The sequence below is a fragment of the Plasmodium coatneyi genome, chromosome 8, assembly GCF_001680005.1.
Source record: "Plasmodium coatneyi strain Hackeri chromosome 8, complete sequence".
In the NCBI taxonomy this organism is placed as follows: domain Eukaryota; phylum Apicomplexa; class Aconoidasida; order Haemosporida; family Plasmodiidae; genus Plasmodium; species Plasmodium coatneyi.
The window spans coordinates 895,057-912,132 of record NC_033563.1 but is presented as its reverse complement, the minus strand read 5'-3'; the positions used below and the strand labels follow the sequence as shown (position 1 = coordinate 912,132).

At 43.3% G+C, this 17,076-nt stretch overlaps 2 protein-coding genes across 2 annotated transcripts; both read left to right on the top strand.

Annotated features, from left to right (window-relative positions):
• Positions 1-220: 220 nt before the first annotated feature.
• On the top strand, positions 221-8,716 carry PCOAH_00021130 (Uncharacterized protein; the record flags this gene model as incomplete). Its single annotated transcript, XM_020058920.1, has 1 exon — positions 221-8,716. One exon carries the CDS (start codon positions 221-223, stop codon positions 8,714-8,716), a length of 8,496 nt encoding a protein of 2,831 aa, XP_019914485.1.
• Positions 8,717-12,672: 3,956 nt separating this feature from the next.
• Positions 12,673-16,692, top strand: PCOAH_00021120 (Protein kinase; the record flags this gene model as incomplete). Its single annotated transcript, XM_020058919.1, has 1 exon — positions 12,673-16,692. The coding sequence occupies one exon, from the start codon at positions 12,673-12,675 to the stop codon at positions 16,690-16,692; it is 4,020 nt and encodes a 1,339-aa protein (XP_019914373.1).
• Positions 16,693-17,076: the final 384 nt, after the last annotated feature.

Sequence of the window (17,076 nt, the reverse complement as noted above, 5' to 3'; positions counted from 1 at the left end):
ATCTGAGGCGGGGCACGCAGGAGCCTAGCTCATCCGTGGATCCTCGATCCGCAGACGGGATAGGGAGAGAATGGATGGCGTGGTGGTTAGAAGACGAGTCCTAATTTGTGAACCCCATTTTGAATTCTTTTTTTTTTTTTTTTTTTTTTGTGTGCAATATTGAATGTTTCCGTTGAAATTTCAGACATTTTTGCGTTTTTCCCGCCGAATTTGTTAAAAGATGTTTTTTAACGTCAAGAAAGGGAAGGAGAAGGCGCACGATGGAGGGGATGGCGGAGGCAGCGATGCGGCTCCCAGCGAGGGAAGCCAGAACGGGATTCTGAACGATCAGGAATATGAGAGTTTGTTCCCGTCGAATGGACCCTACGGTGGGGTTCCAAGTTGCGTCCCCACGCACGGACCGGAATACACACACAGTTACAGTCAGAGTCACACACACAGTCACAGTCATGCAAATATTGTCGAATCCATGTGCTTCAACGAAATAAAAAGCATAGAGGAAGATGAGTTGTTTGACGATTCCAAGCACCAGGATAAGGATGAACTTATAACAAAGCTAAGGAGTAAGCTACAAATAAAAATAAAAGATTACAACTTGGTGATGGATACGCTAATAAGGACGAAGGAAGAGTGTGCACAGAGGAATGAAGAAGTGAAGGAACTACAAAAGAGGAACAGCCAAGTAGAGAAGGAGTGTGCAAATTTGAAAAATGTTATAGAGAGGAAAAACTTAGAAAGTGATATGCACTACGGAGGGAAGGGAATAATTTTAAACACCGCAGATGGAGCAGCAGGAGTAGGCACGTTTGCACGTTACAAGAGTGAATACGAGGAAGTAACGGTTAAATTAGCCAAAGTGGAAGAAAGGTACAAAGAAATGAATCGAAAAAATGAAAAGCTCATAGACGAATGTAACAACATGATGAAGGAGAAACTTAAAATGGAAGCAGAAATGAATAAACAAATGGATGAAATAAAAAGGGAAAATATCCGTCTGAAGGAAAAAAACGAACAATTGAAACTGGAGAGGGAACAACTACTGATCAAGTACCTCCAAAGTGAAAAAAATAACTTCAAAGGGGTTAGGGAGAACAGAGAAAAAGTAGAATCCCTGCGAGAATTATTACGCAAGGAAGAAACGATGAGAAAGAACGCAGTGGAAAGTTTAAATAAAGCAAAGGATATTTTGACCAAATCGCTAGCCACATCGGAGGCTAGCGTTAAAAAGTTATTGGCTGTGGAAAAGGATAGAGATGCATTGAAAGAGCAAAACGATCATCTAAAAAAAAAAGTGCAACAGTATAAAACAAAAGTGGAAAACATGAAAGACGCATTGATACAGTTCGAACGGATGTATAAAAAAATTGTCGAAAAAAATAATCTCCTCTTTTCCTTTACACATGAATTTTTAAATACAAAAAATTGCAACGTCATGATTCTTCGTTCGACGAACGATATTAGACAAGTGTGTGAGAAGAATAAAATTGACTCCACCATGTTTGAGGACGTAAACTGCTTTTCCGCTCTGTACACCTATGAAGTTATTTTTAACACCCCCCTCCCTGATTCGGACGACTCGGCAGACGATCGGGATGGGAAAAAATACGACCATGATAAATATATAAAAATTAAAAAAAAAAAATTCAAAAGTCTGAATTATTTACTGAACGAAGCACAGGTGAAGATCATTGCTCTGTCGAGGTCAAACGAGAAAATGGAAAAGTCAAATTCCAACGTGAGGAATAGCAGGTTCAAGGACGACATGGGTATGAATCGCTTTGTCAGGAAAAATTATCCCCTGGATGCGCTTACCCTTCAGGGTGAGAGAACCCACATGGAAAACCTCCTCCACGAAAAATTGGAATACATCAGAGAGGTAGAAAGCAAACTCAAGGAGAAAGACAGCCTCCTGCAGAAGCTGAAGGATGCAAACTTTAAAGTCAAATTGGAGAAAGAGACGCTGCTAAAGGTTATATCCTCCATTTCGAATCTGTCCTCCTTTGTCCACGTGGATCATAATAACAAGAACTGCTCTATTGAGAGTCTGATCGAGGCTGCCGTTAACGACTGCGTGGGTAGGCACGTTAAGGGTGGGTGTTTGGTGGACGACTTCAGTGGAAAGACTCCCTCCAATGTTAGTAACAATTCGTTGCTACAGGGTGGAGCACCAGCCACAACAGTTAGTAATGCTCTTAGTGGGGCGGTCAGTCTGGCTGGCTTCTGCGCCGATGAGGATTCATGCAAGGCAGACCGCAAGCGTGCCCTGGCTGAAAAGGAAGAGGCCTTCCGTCAGATTTTGGAAAATCTCGAAAAAGCCATTGTCAGCATCGAGAACAAGCAGATGAGTTACTTCCGTCGGAGCGATTTGCTGAGTTACTTCGATGATTACGTAATTACGTTTGAGATTTTTGGTCGCATCGGAGAGTACAATGAGGAGTTCCGTGTGGAGCACCTATTGGAGGATTGTTCAATTGAACACCCCACCCTGGGTGGTCAGGCAGATCCTGTGATGCTCTCCGCGGAGCTGCACAAATGGAAGAAGAAGCACTCAGAAGAGGAATTGCTTCACCATTTGGAAGAAGCCAAACTGATTCAGAAGTATAGGCAGTTCTATCAGCACCACTTTATTCACATTAACACAATTTTCAACACCATCGTGAGTTACAACCTCTTTGACATGGAGGAAAAATACAAAGTTGTATATGAGCGATACTTTAATCTGTTCAACCTAAACTTCAGTAACGTAGAAATATCCTTCGATTTGCTTCTGAACCGGTTTGAAAGGATAATAAGGCTGGCCAGGAAGTACGAAGATGAAGTTATGGAGAGTGACAAAAGGATCAACCAGATGAATATTAATGAAGCGAATCTGTTCGAACGGGGGAAGAAGCTTGAATACGACGTGGAGGTTCTATCCAAGGAGAGGGATAAGCTTCAACGGTTGGTGCATCTAAATGAGGAGGAATTAAAACGAGTGCTTAACAATCAGGTTGTTTTGCAAAACGAGTGCAAGGAACACAAGTGCAAACACGATCATCTACTGGATATGTATGAACAGGTGAAGAAGGAGAAGCTCCTCATAGAGGAGGAGCTCTCCACTAGGCAAATTCGAAACGTTAAACTGAGCGAACAGAACGATGAAATGATCAAATTGTATGAAAAGGAAAAGGCATACCTCCACTCACTCATACAGGAGGAAAAAGAGAACAACCAGTTTTTGAGAGAGAAATTAAACTCCTTCTTCACCCTAAATGAACAGATAAAATGTGACTACGATATTCGGTTAAGCAATTTGAATGGCCTTTGGGTGGAGGAGAAGGAACACAACAGGAAGAACGTCTCCGATATTAGTAGTCTGAAAATGGAAAACATGAACCTACTTCAGAGGATTAAGGATCTGGAGAGTAAAGGCTCTTTGATGAAGAAGGAGCTGAACGAGCGGGTGAAGCAGGTGAATGTGCTCCGGCACTGCATGGCTGTATCCGCAGCGGGGGAAAAAGAAGCAGACCAAGTGGACAACATGGTTGAAGAGGAGGAAGGTAAAAAGCTTGGCGACCCTCCCCAATCGGTGAACGTAACGGTAGGGTCGTTGCATCTTCCTGTAGAGCAACGAGAAAGTGCCTACCACCAATCTATAATAGACGAATTGGAATACAAAGCAGAAAAGGAGGTAAAGATTAGGAAGTTGCAGGAAGGGAAGGCCGATTTGGAAAGAGAAATTATGCAACTGAAGGGGGAGAAGGAAATCCTCATGGGGGTGATTGAAACGTGGAGAAATTTCAGTGCATGCAGTAAGGATGAAATTAGGAGACTAAAAAAGATGTGCAATGATCAGGTCGAAAAACATAAAGAGTTCCTCCTGTTAAGCCAATTGAATGAAGAAAAGTTAAATAAAATAAAGGACCTCCTAGGAGTGGAACAATCCAAGCACGCAAAGGAGTTAGACGAAACGAAGGACAAGCTGAACGAGCAGATCGACCAGCTGCAAAGTGAACTAACGGAGAAGGAACTGGAAGTGAAGAAGCTTAAATGGAATTACGACCAGCTGGAAATGAAAGTCGAAACGTTGGAGAGTGAGAAGAAAAATCATCTGAATATGAAACAGAAGGAGGAAGAATATATTGCGCTGCTGAAAAATGATAAGGCGAATTTGCAAACAGAACTGAATGCACTTGTTGAGAAGTACCAATCCCAAGTGGAGCAGAATAAGAAGCTAATCAACGAAAGGGACATCATAATAAATACACACAAGGAGGAAATAAGTAATTTAAAGGACCTTTTGGAAAATTTAAAAAAAGACAACTCCCATTTGAATGAAATGTTTAGAACACGGGTCAACCTAAACGACAACCAGATTCTTAAGACGAGGTTAGAACAACTAATGGATGTGAATAAAGACCTGCAGGAGGAGCTTCATGAGAATTGTGCCCTACGGGATAAAGTAAACTTTGAGAACAGCGAACTGAAGCAGAAGCTACAAATAGAGAAGGGGAAACTCCTCCAGCAGCAAAAGTACATTTCGGAGTTGCAAACCAACCTAACGGATAAAAATGGGATAGGTCATATGAATAGTGAATTCGTTGTAAGTCTAAAAGCGAATTTACAAAAGAGTAGAATAGAACTGCAGAACTTGGCGAAGGAGATCGAGAAGGTCCAACTGAATGAGGAGAAGTACGTGGTAAAAATAAAATTGTTGCAGAATCAACTGTCCAGGAGGGAAGGAGAGAAAAAAAAGATGGAGGAGCAATTAAACCAGCTGAGCAGCGACCACGCCATCCAGTTTAACAAAATCAAAACCGACTTGGACGTCGTTAGTGAACAAAACAGAGTGCTTCGACTCGCCAAGGAGGAACACGAAAGGAAGATTGAACAGCTGCAGAGGGAGAATGAGTTTTTCCAGGCCACCAAGAATAACGACACGATAATTGTAGAAAAGGAGAAGCTGCAAAGCCAAGTGAGGGAACACCTTGCCATGATTAACGCCAAGGAGAAGCAGATCATTGGGTTGAACTTTCAAATTAGGAAGCTCACCAATGAGAATGCAGAAATGAGGGCGCGTGTGCAAGAGAGGGTGGCCCAAGCAGAGGGGTCACCTTTGGAGGAAGCCAATCCCTCCAACGTGTCGATCGAAATACACAAATATATTAGCGAAAATATAGACCTCACTGCGGAGCTAGAAAACAGAAACGAAGTGATTGAACAGTGCAGGGAAGAAGCAAAGCAGAAGGACAAGGAGATTAAAAAACTACACGAGGAGATCACCACGTTGTCTTCCAATATAGCAAAGATGAAGGAGTCCCTCACCCTTATGGAGCAATACAAGGATAGGATTAATAAGCACATAAGGGAGAAGGACGACATTATCGATGGGTTAAAGAAAAAGTGCAACAAGAAAATGGACGATTCACTCCATGGGTATAGCGGTACGAATGGCTTCTCTGCTTTGGAAAATGCCATGAATGCATCATCGGAGGAGATTCTAAGTAGGTTGAAAAATCTGTCTGGAGGGGAAGTACAAGTTGCAGGACAATGCATGAATGGTATTGACCCCCCCCCTAACGGAAGCGAACACATAGTCGTTATTAAGTGCAACATCCTGAAGCTGTTTAAGTTGGGCTCCTGCTATCTCTACATAATTAACCGTAACTTGAAGGAAATTCAAATTTTAAAAAATCAAGTCAGCTCTCTTAAGCAGAGCATACAGACGCAGAATGAATTTATCCAAAGTTTGAAAACGAAAAATGAAAAGAACGAAGTGATCCAAGTGAACAACCTAGACCAAATCGCGCAACTAAAGGATAACATACAGATGAACGAATGCTCCATGCAAAGTTTAAGGACCAACCTGAAGAACACAGAAGAGGTTAATAAACTCCATGCAGTCAACCTGGGAAAGTACAAAAGCTTCATTGGTCACCTCATCCAACAGAATATAGTTATCTGTAACATTTTTAAAATTGTAAATTCTAGGAAGAGAGTAGAAGCTTCCATACTGAATCAACTGAGGAATTTGAAAAAAGCCTTCCATATGTTCATGTGTGACTCAATCATGGATGAGCTACAGGGAAGTGCAGGTTATGAGGACGCCACGGTGGTGAAGCAACAGGGGAAGTGGACCAACGTGAATTACGAAGTCGTAGAGGAAGTCTTCCAGAATGTTCAGAGATTTGCCAACAATTTTAATTACATGGTGGAAAATGGAAAAGCCGATTTTTTGAGTTTTCAAGGGGAACAAGGTGTTAATAGTAGCAGCGCATCTAATGTTGATGCGAGTGAATCCTTGCAAGGAGATCAACAGTGCGAAGAGCGTGCGTTCCCTTCCACTAGTGATGTAGTCCCAATAATACATTCTGGACGGAGTGAGAACCTTGTGGAGCATCCAAATGGGGAACAAAACCCCAATATGGTAAACCTTAATGATAGAGGGGTTGATGACGACCAAGCAGAGGAAAAAGCAACCGATGGGGAATACCTCTTAAGGAAGGGATCACACGAAAAAGTAGAACCCACCCAGGGGGGTGTAATCATCCCGTCAGATGAACAGGACGCAAGTCAAGCAACGAACAACGAAACGTTGGATCGGTATCAGGAGAACGTTTCGGAAGACGACGACCAATCAGAGAGACAATCGTCATGCACGCCAGAAGACACTAGTGGAAACGTCACTGGCTTCATTCGAGGTATCTTTCGAGGCATCATTCGGGAGAAGGAGGAGGAAAATATTTCTTCCCATGAATCAAGCGAGGAGGATAGTCTTCCAGATGAGGACGACGGAAGATCCTCCCACCGAAGTGAAAACGAATTAGTTGTAAAGAATGAGGAAGACGCTGGTATTGTTACCTCCGGCTTGGAAAACGGAGTGGACAATTCGGCGTCATGCGGGGGAGCAAGTCATAATGAGCCGGATGATACAATCCAACCGCTTGAAGGGAATAAAGCGGAACTGGAAGATGGTGAGAAAATTGACGTGGATTTATGCGTCGGTGTGGAAGTGGAGGAGGACATATCACATAACGCGCCGCACGATGAAGGGGAAGCCGATGGTGAAGAGGATGTTACGGGAGGGTTTACACCAAAAGGGGAGTTATGCAACATGGGAGGAGAAATAACCCCCGAAGTGATCGACCGCTCCAGGGAGAGTGAACAAGAAGAACCGCCAAGTAACGAACTGCATAACGACAAGCTGCTACCAGAGGAGCTGCTGAGGGAGCAAGGTGAGGAGCAGTTATGGACTCCTCCAACAAGCCGCGTGATGAACGAGCTCAACGAACCCAATGGTTGCGTGGTGAGTCCGTTTAGGTCTCATGCGTCTGAAGTCAACTACGACACGGGGAAGGAAAAAGGAATGAAAAAAAGAAAATACAACTCCGACTCAGAAATGGTAAACACGATTTGGCCTACATTTACGAGGCATTTGAAGAAGCTGAAAAAAGCGGCTGAAGGTGTGCCCACTGTGAATAATCTACAGGAGGAGCAGCAACCGCAACAGCCTCAACAATCGGAACAGCCGCAGAGGAGTGACCAGGAAATGGGAGAAGAGGAACACGTCAGTCATAGAAGTGAAGACTCCTTTCAACAGGAGGGGAGCTACATGGGCGATGGTGGGAGTTACCCCTACGATGAGGAAGCAAGCAGAGAGGATGACCTGAAAGATGAATTGTATACACATGAGAGGAGGGAAAACAAATTTTTAGAGTCCGTCCAAGGGGTGGATCATGTAGGGGAGGTAGAGAACTCCAGAAGCCCCTACGATGACGATGATGATGATGATGCCGACCCGAACCTCCTGCAGAACAATCAGTATGATGAAGGGGAAAATCACGAAACGGAGAGCAACAGAAGTTGTTATGTGATTTCTTCGGATGAGGAGTGTGAGGGGAAGGACGACAATGGAAGGGCGGAACTTGCTGCGTTACAGCAGCGGGTTCGTGATGACATCGGCTACCATGACAACGTGAATGACGACAACGACGGAGACGATGAAAATGATGACAATAGTGATGATGATGACAGAATGGGTAATTACGAAAATGAAGATGATCAAACGGGTGATGAGGAGGAGGACGATGAATCGGGTGGAGAGACGAACGAAGGCGATGGCGAAGACACGAATGAACACTTCGAACATTATGAAGAATACAACGCGGCGGCAGAGGAGGAGGACTATGAGCAGTACGATGGGGGTAACTCCAAGGATGAAATGGGTGAAGAGGACCGCATGGGTGAAGCGGACCAAACGGGGGAGGAGGAAGAATATGCCCAGTACGATGAGTACAACCCGAGAAATCCGGAAGGGGAAGAAGAAACTGACCAACAGGACGAACAAGGTGCAGGAAGAGGGCTGTCCGAAAATGAACCCCTGGATAGCTCCAACGAAAATGCTGACAGTGCAAGCAACACCTCCTATCGTTACCATGGTGAAAGTTCCAATGATGAGCGCCCCAACAATGATTTTTCCAGGTCTACACATTCCGACGGGAACAGTGAACCGGGGGAGGAACACCCCGTTATGTTCAACCGGTCATATGTAAACCTGGCACAGAATGAAGTGTCCTATGAGGAGAATGTGGATCAAGAAGGGGGAGCCATTAGCATACCGTCTTCGCATGAAAACAATGAGGAAGTATTTGACAATCAGGGGGCGGACACAGATGGGGGTGCGGAAGGCGACGCCGAGGAGGGCGAACAAGACGAGCAGGATGCCCAAGAGGACTAGACGAGGGCAGAACGGCTTAGCCACGTTCGCACCTAGATTCACCCAGGTGAACTCCTCATTTGCATTTTTTAAGTGCCTCTTTACTCGGGAAAGAAACCTAGCCAGACTTTCCCTATTCGTCCACCACCCCCATATTTGCCCTCCATTTTTTCCACTCAAAATGGGAAACACTCAACCATGCTGCATAATTAAGACGGAGTGTGAATGTGTGAATATGTTTCTCACCGTGCTTCACTCTCATGTGCTTATCGACGTGGTTAGTTTCCCCGATTAATTTTTTTTTTTTTCGACGCATTTTGCTGGCGTGCTTATATGCACGTGTGCACACTTGTGCATTTTCGCGTCGGTGTGGAGTAACTATGAACTTTACCTACTCACACACAAACACAGACATACCTGTGTAATTAATAAAAATCCTTTGTTTTGATAAACCACTCAGTCTACACCGTGGCGTCGTGAAGGGACATCACATGGTCAGGTGTGTCATTTGGCAGTTTCGTTAAATCAACATCGCTTAATCGGCCATTTGGGTAACGCTCCTACATGTACATTTTGTTCAGAAGCATTTTTTTTTTTTTCTGTGGGGGATTAACGTTGCGAATGACGCGGTGACATTGCCCTGTTATTGATACCTCCACATGGTGGAGACGTAAGTCAACGCAAATAGGTCAATCTGCTAGGAATCGTAACCGAGTCAGAAAAAAAAAAAAAAAAAAAAAAAAAAAACAGCTAGCTTAATACTCGATTAAAGAGCAAATTGTTTACAAATAGCTAAAACGAAAAAAATATGAACAAAAAAAAAAAAAAAAAAAAAAGACAGATCGAAAAAGGTACACAGCCATGAATTCGCGCGAGGAAATGCTCCTCTTTCGCTTATTGGACAGTCACTTGGAAAGATGAACAGGCAAAGAAGCACGCCTCAAAGGCAGGCATAGGCTCGCTACTAGGACAGTTAAACACCAAAAGACATTTCACACTTGGCCGGAAGAATGTTTCTATGCTCACTGGTGGAGTCAGCAGAGATACGCCTTCCTCCACGCATACCATGTAGTTGTTCATTCTGTTCATTTTGTTCTCTTTTTTTTCTTTTTTTTTTTTTGTTCATATTTTTTTTTTGGAATGGCAAAAAATTGCAACTGTTAAGTGTTCCTGTCGCTTAAGGTGAGAAATTTTGGGGGAAACGGCTCTTGCCTCCTCGTTCGGTGGCAGGGTGATATGGCACTCCTGCGAAGAAAGGTCAAACTCACACATATTGTACATCCGCGGAAGGGACAGATAAAACACCCACTTTTGGACGTATCGCATGCGTGATGAATTCTGTTTGCAGTTCAAATTTCGCCTCAAGCGATTATGCGGGGGTGGAGTGCTGCTCGCGTAAACGAGGGTGCAAAGCAAGGGGCATACAAAAGTAAAAACGGACGAGTGGGCGAACATACAAACATCCCTGTGCATGTGCATACGCCTGTGCGTGCTGCATACACACGTGGCACTTTTACACATGCGCCATGATCACTCTTCCGGAATGGTTCACCCATCCAATCAACCATTTACCCATCCAGTCAACCATTTACCCATCCAGTCAACCATTCACCCATCCAATTTTTTTTTTTTTTTTTCTCACTTTGTTCCTTTCCGTGTGAAGCTATTGCTCGTTAATTCCACTTATCCATTTTGCAACACGTGGGGGCATTCAAAGAAATGCATTTTGTCATATGTAAAGGTTTGCATACAGAACGAACTGAACTTTAACTCTTATACTTGCACATTAAGTTTAAATGAATTTTTAAATTTACTTCTTCCCCAAGTTTTTTTTTTTTTCCTTTTCAATTTCACTGCTCTGGCGTAACTACTTCGTCCAAGTGTGTACGTTGGGGGAGGAGTGGTTGCCAAATGTGTGAACACATATTTGGAGAGTTAGCCTATTCGTTGGCGTTGATTATTAACACAGTGATGGTGGTCGACTCATCTGTGTATGTATGCAACAAGTACGCCGTCACATACACACCCTCGATGGGAGACGCATACATTTCCATTTAGCGGTATATCGAACTTATATGCCCACCGGAAAAACGCCTACTGTGTGCAACGTATATTTATAAAAGTGCTTCCCGTGTACCACCATTTAAGACTATACATGTGTACGCATGTATGTGATAACGTATGGTCCATGTTTTTACGTCTACTGTGAGAGAGAAGCAAATGCAAAGTTGGAGAATAGCAGGGAAAACCTAAAAGGAAGAAGAAAGCTCTTCCTATTGGGGGAAACAAAAACTTAGGAAACCCACGCGCAACGAACTCAAGAACAACGCATGGCTGAGAGTAAAAATCACTAATATGTTCGAACTGCAAAATTGTTTGTGCGTTGATGCATTCTTTTACGTGCACCTGCACCTACTTACTCCCGTTTGAGTGTGCTCAACTGTTTCTGCGCGCGGTAAAATAACCGCCTTGGTGTTCATTTGCGCGTGCGTTGGGAATGCACGCACATGCGGAAAAAGGCACCCACGAATTCATCTATTCATATATATATGTATGCATGTATGCCCGTATGCATATGTGCGCCTCTACTCAAACGTGCGGAGACGAGCATGCTTATGTTTACGCTCATGCTCATGCACCTGAAAGTTGTGCGTATACATCCGAACAGCACCACTCATTTCGTCTCGTTCCGTTTCGTTGCGCTCTTTTTTTTTTTTTTTTTTTTTTTTTTTCTGCCCCCTGTGTAACGCGTGGGAAGAAGGGAGGAATGAACAGGAGTTGAAACCAACTCAAACGAATCAAAGGAAAACGAAACTGCGCGGGTGTATCAAGCAGAAGAAAGTTCGTGAGTCGTCTCCATTTGCCTTCGTTTGTTTGCCCATTTGCTCACTTATTTGTTTGCTCATTTGCTGACCCATTTGTTTGCCTATTTGTTCAACCATTTGTTTTCCCAATCGTTCACCCACCTGTTCTGACATTTTTTCGTTACCCTCCTTTGCATTTACTCTCATGCATCTCATTCAAGTGTAAGCACACACATACTTAACTTGTGTACGAATGGGAGCAGATTTGCGTTGACGCACAAAACACACTTTACCATCCCCATGTTTGCAACCTTCGCCCCTTTGCTTGAATTTCCCCCCACCCCATGCACGCGCAGACGACGGGGGTGTACGGGGGGCAGCACGAACCTGTACATATCTGCGCATAATTACATTTATACATGCACGTGTAAAGGCAATATTGTGCCTCCCATTTGAATGGAACACGTACGTATATATACATTTACACCTCTGCGCCCCGGGTTAAATTCCCTAGGGAGAATAACAGAAGGGAGGAAAATCTCAAAGGGAACGCGTCGACAGATTGTCCCCCCTCCTTCTGTTTCATGAAACCTACCCTCATGCATACACACTTACGTAAGTACTTGAGTACCTGAATACTTACATGCATATGCAACACTTGCTCGTGCGTGCCTCCCCGCAGTGGTATACCAAAGTGTGGGATGTAAAGAAGCGCTTTTTGTAAATGCGCCAAATGTGACACACTGTGTATATTTACACACTTAGAAATGTTGCAGTATGCATGTTAAAAAAGAATGTGTTTATTCGCATTTTTTACACTCACATTAAATCAGGTGAAAAACGCCTGAACTGTTCAGGCGAAAAAGGGACATAAGTCTACAAAAATAAAAAAAAGTTACTTCTTGGCTATTTTGTCTGCATTATCATTTTCTTAACAAAGAAAACACCTGTCCTATGCGGACATTTTATTTATGAAAAAAAAAAAAAAAAAAAAAACACAAAAATACCCCCGCAAATGCATGTGCATACAACAAAATTATGAATAAGTCATATAACTAGCTATTTTTATTTAACAAAAAAAAAAAAAAAAAAAAAAAAAAAAAAGTGGCTTCCCCCTTTCGGTTTGCTTTTTTCTGCACAAAACCCTTTTTTTTTTTAACACTGAATATCTAGATGGATAGAGTTACGTCAAAACGAGTTAAGAATAATGTGTTGATAGAAAAAAGTGGTGACAGTGAGAAGAAGACCCTTAGCAGAAGGAGGACTAACATGAGTAAAAAAAAAAACACCTTCCTAAATGACGAATCGAAGAATGATGAAGCTATTAAGAAGAATTTGAAAAGAGTGAAAAATGATAAGATTTCCAAAAATGGAAAAGACAAGTTGGAAAGCACCTGCTTAATTAACACCAGAAGGAAGGAAAATAGCAAAAAGGACACTGTATATAAGGGGATAGAAAAGGAGAAGAAATATCCCCATGCAAGCAGAGTTACGTCCATTAGAAGGAACAATGCAAGTGCTAATGACGGCGGGGAGAACCGCGTGGGCGACGGGAAAAGTGACCATGTGAAGAGTTCAAATTACACAATTTTGAACTATTTTAAGAATAAAAGGGAGACCGATAAGTATAAAAGTAAGGTGTCTATCGGTGCAGATTCGAAGCCCGCGAACGATAGTGAGGCGCGCAATGGGAACAATAATTGCCTAGACTGCAGTGCTAGCAGTAATGCACCGAATGAGGTGGCCAACCAGACGATCACCAGCTACGCCAACAGCGCGAACCAAGCCAATTATCTAAACATGAAGAATAACATCGAGCATAACCTGATGAATTATAAAAAGTCCAAGTTGAACCAAATAATACACGCAGAGAATTTCAGCATGGACTCCTACAGGTCGAACAACTCATCGAATAGTGAGGTGTACGTCGGATCGGAGAACAACAATTTGCATTCGAGCAAACAGGAATACACTCTTGGTAGGTCCTCCATGCAGTTGAAAGAGGGAAGTCTGCGGAGTAGCACCGGTGGAGGGGCGGGACTACATACAAGTTTAAAAAGTGGCAACATGTTGGACGTGCGCGATAACATGGTGAAGGGCCCCCTACACTTGAGCGATTTGTACAGCTCCAGGAATGGAGATTCGTCTACCGTGTTGACTAGGAATTCGTTATACAAATGTAAGGAGGATCGAATGGACGGAGCGGATCAGGCCCATCGGGGCGAAAAGGGTGGTTCTACCTCCGGCCCAGGAAACGGATTCATCATGAGTAGCAGTCTGGGCACCGCCTTGAACGGCTTGAACGGTTTCAGGGGAAAGGATATTTCGTGCGTGGAAAGAAGCCTAGGAGGAATCGGCCTATCCGATCTTATGGTGAATAGCGAAGGCAGGCACAATGAAAGTGGGTACAGAGTTGTCGACATGACACGAAGCGGTGACCACGTTTACAGTTACAAGAATCGGAATAAAGACTACCTAGATTCGATAAAGCTATCCATCGGTCGAGGAAATGAAAAGCATAGGGAACTCCTTGGCAGGTCGCTCCCGAGCAGGAACATTATGAACAGCACAAAGTCGGACGAAGAATTATTTTCCAAGAATGTACTGAATTTTGAAAATTACTGTTCATACAGATTTAAGAGAAGTATGAATAACAACCTGATCAACAACATCTATAGTATGTACGAGGATAAATCCAATTTGGAAGAATTTATTTCGAGGAAGAGGCGAGAAGGAGGAGGTGTGTGCAAATCGAAGGAGGATTTTCTAAGGTATAGACTGGATGGCAGCTCCATGGTAGGTCTGAGGAATGATCATTTCGAGGGGGAGAAGCTTTTTAAAAGACCATGCATGTCTTTGTATAACAGCATCCTCCGGAAGAACAGATTTGACGATGGAAAAAATTTGGAGAAGAAGGAACGGGACAGCATATCAGACCTCCTCCTCCATCATCAAGATTTGCTCATAAATAAGAGGGAAAAAATTGTGGTAAGTAAGGATGAAGACACGAAGGAAATTATCGTAAAAAAGTATATAAAGAATTTTTGGCTACTTAGTCGTAAGGACTTTTTTAGTAAGTACTGGAATGCACCTCTAGAGTTGGAGAGTGTAGAAGTGGAGAAGCTGAAGGAGCTGATCCCTTTTCCGGAAAATCAGACGTTTACAATAGATGACCTATTCAGTAAGGACAATGAGATTGTTGATCAGGACCAGCTGCTGAAGGAGTACGTTACGGATGAGAAGTTAAGGAATTTCCGTCTAGACCTGATCGATGGGTTCCTCTACGATAAGCAGTCCCTCTACGAAAGGGAGATGGTGGAAAATGAAAAAATATTCTCCAACATTTCATTTAACCACAAAAATTCGGATATAAAAGTGGATAAACTGTTAAATTTATTTCCTCGCGATTTCATGAGGAAGTATAAAATAGTGAAGAAGTTAGGGGAGGGAGTCTATGGGAAAGTTTTCAAGGCGGAGTCTTTGGAGGATTCCTACTTACACTTTGCCGTGAAGGTGTTACGTTACTTCTGGCCCAATTTTAAATACAAGTTCGGGTCGGAGGAGTTTGCCATTAACGAGTTTAACATAATGCGGATTCTGTTTCACCCGAATGTGGTGTGTCTGCTGGATAGCTTTCGCGTGCACACGTATCGTAAGAATAAAGTAAAAACAGGTCGTAATCAGAAGGCACGGAATGAAACCCTGTCTGCTGAATATGACTTTAGTTTTCAGAGGCATCGAAAAGTAGAGCGGAATCAATACTCACCGTCGAGGGACACCATCGAGAGGAACAACAAGTACAAAAATTTAATTACGAAAAGTTGTATAACGATTGAGGATTTGGAGAAGGACCTAGTTATGTATAATATTGATAAGGAGGAGAGCCTTAACTCGGATCCCACATTGAGGGGAAGCCACCTCAACAGGACGGTTAAAAGTTTGCGGAGCTACCACACGGAGGGCAGAGCCACCATCGGTGGTGGGGGCGAGTACGGGTCGACGAACACGAGGAAGGATGTGCGGAAAGAACGCAGCAATGACCTGACCGCGTTGCACACGAAGAAGAGGGTCAGGACGGCCACGTTGAAGAGTGCCACCAGTGGAAGGGGGGCCAACCGATCCGACCTCTACAGAATAAAGACAAGCAAGACAAACAAAATCAGCCAAATGGATAGGACGAACAAAAGCATAGACAAACTGAAATTTAGGAAGCATTCCCGGAAGGCCAAGAAGATAGAGAATAAGAATAACGACTACATTGAAAACTGGGATCTCTTCCTGGTTATAGAAAAGTGTGACTGCAGTCTGAATGATATTTTAAGTAAGGCCAAGAAAAGACACGCTTCCTTCATCCAGCATATTAAGCAATGCACAGCACAACATTTGCCAAATGAACGAGTAGATATGTCCTATGACCACATTCACAATTATGTAAAGTATGTATATCTTCCTCTGAAGAAAATTGAAAACCGTTCCTTCTATCCAGAAATGCCATCCCTGTCAGAGGCACAGACTAAGGTCATCATATACCAGATGCTCCAGGGGATTAACCACTTTCACAAAAAGTTTATAATTCATAGGGATATAAAACCAGCCAATACGCTCATCAAGAATATTAAATACCTATCTGACGGGTTGAACGATTCGAAGGAGTGGATCGTGAAAATAGCTGACTTCGGATTGGGGGTGTACGATCACTTTTTAAAGGCCGAAACGAAGGACTGCAATATTATTACGCTGCAGTATAGGCCACCCGAAATCCTCTGCAATAGTACCATGTATAATTATTCGGTGGATATTTGGTCCATTGGAATTACCATGTGTGAGTGCTTACTAGGGTTTGTTCCCGTAACGTCAAAGTTTGAATCCTCCGTGTTGTTTAAAATTTTAGTTTTTCGAGGCATACCGGATGAAGACTTTGATGATCTTCTGAAGAAGGAATTCGTGGGGGAGTTGCCCCAGTTTAAGGTGGACCGGCTTAAAATGTTGGAGATCATTTTTACAGACATATATGGACGTAGGTTGCTGAGCGATCACGGCATCGATCTGGTTGACCAGTTCCTTAGTTACGACTACAAGAACAGGATAACTGCGAATGAAGCACTTAGGCATCCCTGGTTCGAGGATGTGCACCTCTACCTGAACGAGCGCCTACTCCGTTACTACAAGCGGACCGGCACGTACTACTTTTAGGGGGAAGTGCCACATAACTTAGTGGCCAGGTTATGGCAACCTTACGGTGGGCCATGTTTTCCCCCGTTTTTTACGTCACACATATAGATACGCTGGACGTTCTTCCATTTTACATCCGTACGTTCATTCTATTTTTTTTTAAATCGTCCACATCAACATGCACGTCTATCTGTGCGGGCGAACCTTTCTGGCATTCTTCAATTTTTTGTGTGCAAATGGGAGACGACGCCCTCCACGCCTGTGCGTGGGGCCCTCCCGCAGATTTATTGTTAATTTTTTTCTCTCTTCCCAAGGGGACGTATGAAGGGAAATGAAGAGGATGAAGCTGCGCTGCGTCGCAGTTAATGTGTTGTAACCCATTAGAACATCTAGGTGACGTGTCAC